At 36.2% G+C, this 6,000-nt stretch overlaps 1 protein-coding gene across 1 annotated transcript; it reads right to left on the bottom strand.

The window, feature by feature from the left end:
• Positions 1 to 935: 935 nt before the first annotated feature.
• Positions 936 to 4,721, bottom strand: LOC101898931 (DNA repair endonuclease XPF). The gene is made up of 9 exons (XM_005177354.4): positions 4,373 to 4,721; positions 4,153 to 4,314; positions 3,487 to 4,083; positions 3,271 to 3,425; positions 2,326 to 3,209; positions 2,018 to 2,266; positions 1,442 to 1,954; positions 1,163 to 1,377; positions 936 to 1,081 (listed from the first exon to the last, which is right to left on the bottom strand). Exons 1-8 carry the CDS (start codon positions 4,597 to 4,599, stop codon positions 1,165 to 1,167), a joined length of 3,000 nt encoding a protein of 999 aa, XP_005177411.2. The 5' UTR covers positions 4,600 to 4,721; the 3' UTR covers positions 936 to 1,081; positions 1,163 to 1,164.
• Positions 4,722 to 6,000: the final 1,279 nt, after the last annotated feature.

Here is a 6,000-nt window from a genome sequence, read left to right as displayed (position 1 = left end):
ATTTGTATATAAAAACCATACTGTTGAACTCATTAGTTATAAATATACATAAATTTAAACCCACATGTTGACACAGTGCTTCGAAATCGAAATGGAACTTCTATTTGTAGTCATATGTCAATCTAGAAGATTTTGCATCAGCAGAAAGCTAATTAAATCTGCTTTACATACAAGTCCCTTTTGAATTTCTTATGGCAACAGAAGTCCGTTTGGTTTATTCATGCAGAATTCCCTTTCAATGAAACCCAATCAATGTTAAATCTGCAGAGTCCTTTTATTAGTTCTTCTATTATGTCAAGCGAGTTTGGCTACAGAAAACCTTACAAGTAAATAACTCTCAAAAATTTAAATAGCCTTATTTTGATCACTGTGTGTGTTTGAATTGAAGAATGTAATTAATTACGATTTACCACACAACAATAATGAAAGATTCTGTCATTCATATGTGTAAATGTGTACTTTGTAACTTCGTCACACTTGATTAGTGTTAAATGACAAAAACTAACATACACATATACAAATGGGGGCACACATAAATAAAACACATTCAAAATATTGCAAATATGCAATTAAATTGCTTACATTTTGGTATTTTAAAGAAAATCTTCCCGAAGTAATTGGCGTATGCAAAATGATGAATGTGTTTGTATATCGTTAAAGGCAATGACTAATGTTCTCCTTACTTGACAGGGGTTATATTTGGTGAGATAAAATCAATTTTTTGCTTTGAGTTTATCAGAAGATTATAAGGGGGGGAAATGACTTGAAGATTTCTTAACTCACAGTAACTATATATAGCGAAATAGTCTCGTGATTAAAATGTTAATATTAATCTCAAATAAAAAATCTTCAAGAATTTTCCCTGAATTCCCTTTTTAGTTATAATCTAAATTTCAAGTATTTGCATACAAAATTACTTCTTGGGTAGATTTTCTTATACATGATTGAAATATCCTTCAATTACCTCTTGCTGTCTAACTCCAATTTCCATAGCAGCATGCATTTGCTTATTTTTCGTTTATTTCATTTGTTGCAAATATATTATTTCTTATTTCATACAATTCATTACATCATCTTAAGCCTTTAATTAAAAAAAAATCGGAAATAAATATTAATAAATTAAACTTCAATAAATATAACTTAAAAACAAAAAATTCACAACCTTTAGTTTTTAAATTTTCGCAGGGAACCACCACGACTGCCCACATTGGCTGCAGCACCACGTCGAAAACGTGAATGTGTTCCCATTTGTTTGCTTGAGGCCAGTAACGCTGAAGATCCCGATACTTCATCTTTTTCCGGCAAATGTGCCACGTGCAAGATGTCCCACAACAATTTTCCATTTTCTTCCGAATCCAAAAGTTGGCTAATTTCAACCTAAAAAAGAACACATATTCATATATTTATAACAAAACCACTTAATCTATAAATTCATTCCCACCTGAGATTTCTTTAACAGTTCCTTGAGACAGCCTCCATGACGCATCAATTTGTGGACATTTTTCGTATTGACACCAGGTAACTTTAACAGAAAATCATAAATATTCGCATTAAATTTCAAATCATCATAGGCGCCAGTATCATCGGCACCCAAGGCAGCAGCATGTTTGGGATCTGGCTCAGGTTTACCCAATTTTAGTTCCTCAAACAATTGGGCTGTGGCATACGGACTTGGTGACCAAATGAGCCGCAATTTCGGAAAATGCAACGTAAGTAGTTGTAATTTTTGCATTATATCGGCATTGGTGGTTGCGGTATTTTGCGAAATCATATATTTACCCTGCAGGTGGAATGGTTTGTTCTGATCGAATTCGATTAGAAGTATGGGTTTGGCATAATAACGTTGCATTTGTATGCACTGATTGTATAAGCGACCAGAGTTGAGGGAACCAATCAAATCCGATATAGATTTACGTTCTACACAAATTTCTGGAGTCAAAATATAATCACCAATCTAAAAGAGGTAAATATAAATAACTCGATTTTTACTCTAAAATGTATTCGCCCTTAGCGTTACCGTTATTGTCACCGGCAACACTTCTATGCCCCTTTTGTGTATTAAACATGGCAGATCCGATCGAAACTCTCTCATATCTACGATAACTTTTGGGTTTGGCTCTTCCTCCGCCTGTTTACAAACTTGACCGCCAGCTTTTCGGCTTTGAGCATTGGCTGTCTCAATACTGTCCTCAGGATGTTTATATGCCTTGTATAGATTGAAAGCTTCATCACTTTTGCCATCTTGGTATTCGGGAATGACCATTTTCTATAAGCATACAAATGCATTAGAAGCTTCATTGTTACCCTAAGAAGGTAGCTACTTACACTTTTCGTCTCAATAATATACTCAAATGCCTGCTTTTCCCTTCTCAGACTTGTTAGGTATGCCTGCTCTTCCACTGTGCGAGCATGTATCAAGAAGAATACTTTCAATCTCTCCTTGGCTGGTCGCCGTTGACGTGTCTCATATATTTCCAATTGTCGAATCGCGGTTACGTTGCAGTGATACATAATGACATATTGTGGATTTATCTCTTCCAGCACACGATCCAATACCGTGGATCCTTCTCTTTCTGTTTTGAATGTTTGCAAGCAAATTAACGGTTGCTTTTGAGCTGCCACGGCGGCTGTAATATCTAAATTCTCCATTTCGGGAAAAGGTTCAAATATCGAGTTGTCAACATTATCCTCCGCCCCGGTGCCGCTGTCATTCATTAGCGTCAGATCTGACTCGTCAAACTGTGGTTGAGTCATTGTCAGCATATAGCTTTCCTGATAGTATTGTAAGTGATCCTCCATGTCGTTCTGAGTCAACAGCTGAGACAACTCATCCAATTGCGAAGAGTTTGTCGTCGCATCACCATCCTCCGACAAATCTTTTGCCTCTGACTTTATGAACTTTCTTTGGGTCGGCTGACTTTCTTGTGCCACTGACATTTCTAGTTCTTTCCCAGCTTGAATTTTGTCAAATACATTGCTCAGTTTACCTACTGGAATTTGTTCTCTCATGGCCGTGTACAGAAGATAACGTTCGCCACTTTGCGTCAAGTACTGCTTAAGCTGATAACAAGTACGTGAATCCTGACAGAGAATAAGTACTTTGGGAGGATCATAGCTATTAGGTTTGGTGCGTTTCATGTCAGCGGGAATTTCGACTTTTAGAATCTCGCTTAAAAATTTCCATTTGGGGCAATGTTCAGGATCAAATTCTTGAAAAATAAACCCTTTAAAATACATATTTTGTGAGACATATGTATGTAACACACTTACCACCTTGACCGTTGTACACTCTATCCTTGGACAGTGTGAAAATTTGTTCGGCAGAGTCGAGCAAAGTCCAACCAGAATTACTTAAGGCATACTCTTTAGTTCTGTAGCGTTTTATGAGAGCATAACAACTTACGGAATCGTTGTACATGGTGGAACTAAAATATTAAAAAGAATTCTCATATGCCATGTGTCTATTTTCCAGTAATAGTTACCCACATCATGAGACTCCTTAGAATTTTCAAGTCCGCCACAATTAACTTAGTTTGAGAGTTAAGCTGATGCCATATACAATCCAATTGGGCCTGCAGAATCTTGTGGAACTTTTTGGTTACACAATTCTCCACTGTAATTTCCTCCATATCCACAGTACGATTGATGCGTTTAATTTCCTTCACCAAGTAATTCATGATGTCCAATATATGGGTTTGCATCAACTTCATCTTCTCGGTCAAGGGTACATGTAATTCTATTGTCTGTGCCTCATATGGTTTTAGCGAAGCCTGCACCAAGGCATGGAAACGTGGCCATATGAAAAGCTCCTTTACAAAAAGGTTACGCATTATGCGCTCAATATGGCCAAAGCCAATGGTGAAGGCTTCAGCACTGGATGAGAAGGCTTTGATGAAGCCGGTTTTATTTCTCTGTCGGTACAGGCGGAGAGCAAATGATTCTTGGCACGATTCAATAATGGTGTGAGCCCTAAGTACTACAATTCCCGTTATAAGTTCGACAGGGATTCGTTGTTTCAAAAGATCAACTACCAGTATGCGAGTTGTGATGAATTGAATGCCTCCTTCCAGATAAACACGTTCCCTGAAATAACAAAATTGGGGAGTTCTAAGTACAACTTCTAAAAAGGAAGAAAACACGACAGGAGCATACCTCTCTGTTGCTGTATTCGCAACCTCATGTATATACTTCTTTTCCAATCTACTCTTGTAATATTCCTCTTCCCAATCAGAACTGTTGATGACCAGGATCAAGTTACCGGCATCGCTGTAGGCCTTGAGAATATTTAGCAAAACCCGTTCATATGATAAGCCCCTGCAAAAATAAAGCACTGCCAATTATGCCCAGTTGATGCCTAACTCATTAGACTTACTTGGCACACACCATCAGTGCATCGGCATGGACCATATCCAGGAACATTTGCTTCTCGTAATCCAAAAGAATCACATCCTTGCGCATCAAATATTCCTCGGCCGTTACAATGTTGGCCAAATCTTCATCCTCCTGTCTTTGTTGCTCTTCCTTCTTACTACAGCTGGGCTTTTCATCGTCGTCGCTTTTAGGCGATTCTTTGTTGAGTTTTCCGGATTTTTCATCCATTTGCCTCCAGAGACCGGCTCCGATCGATCCGCCTTTAAAATGTCAAAACCGCCGACAAATTTGCTGGGCACAAGTCTCTGTTTCCCTCGCGAATGATACTGTTTTGTTTACGAATGTGTAGAAAGCAAAAAACGAGATATGTTGTGATTGACGGTGGAATGAAGGAATTTAGGGCAATCACTACGGAATGGGTAACTTTGAAATTGTTGCCACTTTCGGAATTAGTTTCTAGGGAATATTCGACATTTTTATCAGAATATATCTAGAAGTGAAAATGTTTATTACATAGCAAGACGTACGTTACGGCATAGATTAACATAGGTTGCTAATAGATGTCGCTCCGGCATGGACGACTCACTAGGCTTCCAGAAATAATTAATTAAATTTTCAACAATTTCAATTGTCATGTAGGGGATAGTTTCTCTATTCCAATGCATAATGTATAGTTCATAATCTCTTACAGCGCTTAATATTTTTAACATTTTAGATTTGAGTGACTCTAATATTTTTACTCATACCCATGGTACAATGAATTCAAGGTAGAGCAGAACTACCATATGATTTTAATTTTTTTATTTTTCTGGCTTAATATGTCAACTTCATTTGTTTAAGTGATCTTTGGTCTTCTTTTAAATAATAAAAAAATTGTTCAGAAAATATTCAAATTCGGGTGTTTTCAAAATGCTTATTGCAACGTCTACAGTTTTTGTCGCGAAATAAACCATAAGGAATATATAGAGCATGATTTTGAAAAGAAATTTTGACCTTTCATTCAGTTTTCGCGGTTTTAAATTATTTATTCAAAATCAATGCAACAAGTTGAATAGCTTTAATGCACGAGCCGCAATTCATGTGTCTTCCAATCATTGGTTTTGAAAATATTTTTTTTTTTCATTTTTCAAAATAATTGGCAGAAAAAAATTGTAATCAGCTGTTAGCTCTACCTTACCTTTTTATTGTACCATGCTCATACCCCTGAAACTACATAGACGACATCTGCTGATTCGATTTTTTCGATGTAAGCGGTGAGTGCATTTATGGGAGCCATCTAGATAAAAAAAACAACATTCCGTTGTCTATATATTCGCCAGTTTTTCGACTTTTTTTTTAAAATAGGTGTTCAAAATTGTATATGGTCTGTTCAATAATTTTAAAAACTTATTTCAAAAAGGGTTTCGAGTTATTATATTTTGCTATTCTGAAAAAATTTTCGCTCTTTTATTGAGGATTATTTTTAAAATGAGTATAGACGTCAAAAAATGTTTAAAGCACCCATTTATTGAAAGTTATTCATCGACAATTTATTTTAAATGTTATTTGCCTATAACTTATATAAATATGCTTTGGTCCTAGCAAATTCTTGTAAACCGAATGGCTTTTTTACATCTTTTCAACGAAGAT

The sequence above is a fragment of the Musca domestica genome, unplaced genomic scaffold, assembly GCF_030504385.1.
Source record: "Musca domestica strain aabys unplaced genomic scaffold, Musca_domestica.polishedcontigs.V.1.1 20, whole genome shotgun sequence".
Lineage (NCBI taxonomy): Eukaryota > Metazoa > Arthropoda > Insecta > Diptera > Muscidae > Musca > Musca domestica.
This window is presented reverse-complemented; position numbering and strand designations above follow the sequence as displayed.

Coding starts and splice junctions, on each gene's coding strand:
- LOC101898931 (XM_005177354.4), bottom strand. CDS start 4,599: ATGGATGAAAAATCCGGAAAACTCAACAAAGAATCGCCTAAAAGCGAC. Junction 4,315..4,372: donor GCACTGATGGTGTGTGCCAA/GTAAGTCTAATG, acceptor TTATTTTTGCAG/GGGCTTATCATATGAACGGG. Junction 2,267..2,325: donor ATATTATTGAGACGAAAAGT/GTAAGTAGCTAC, acceptor GTATGCTTATAG/AAAATGGTCATTCCCGAATA.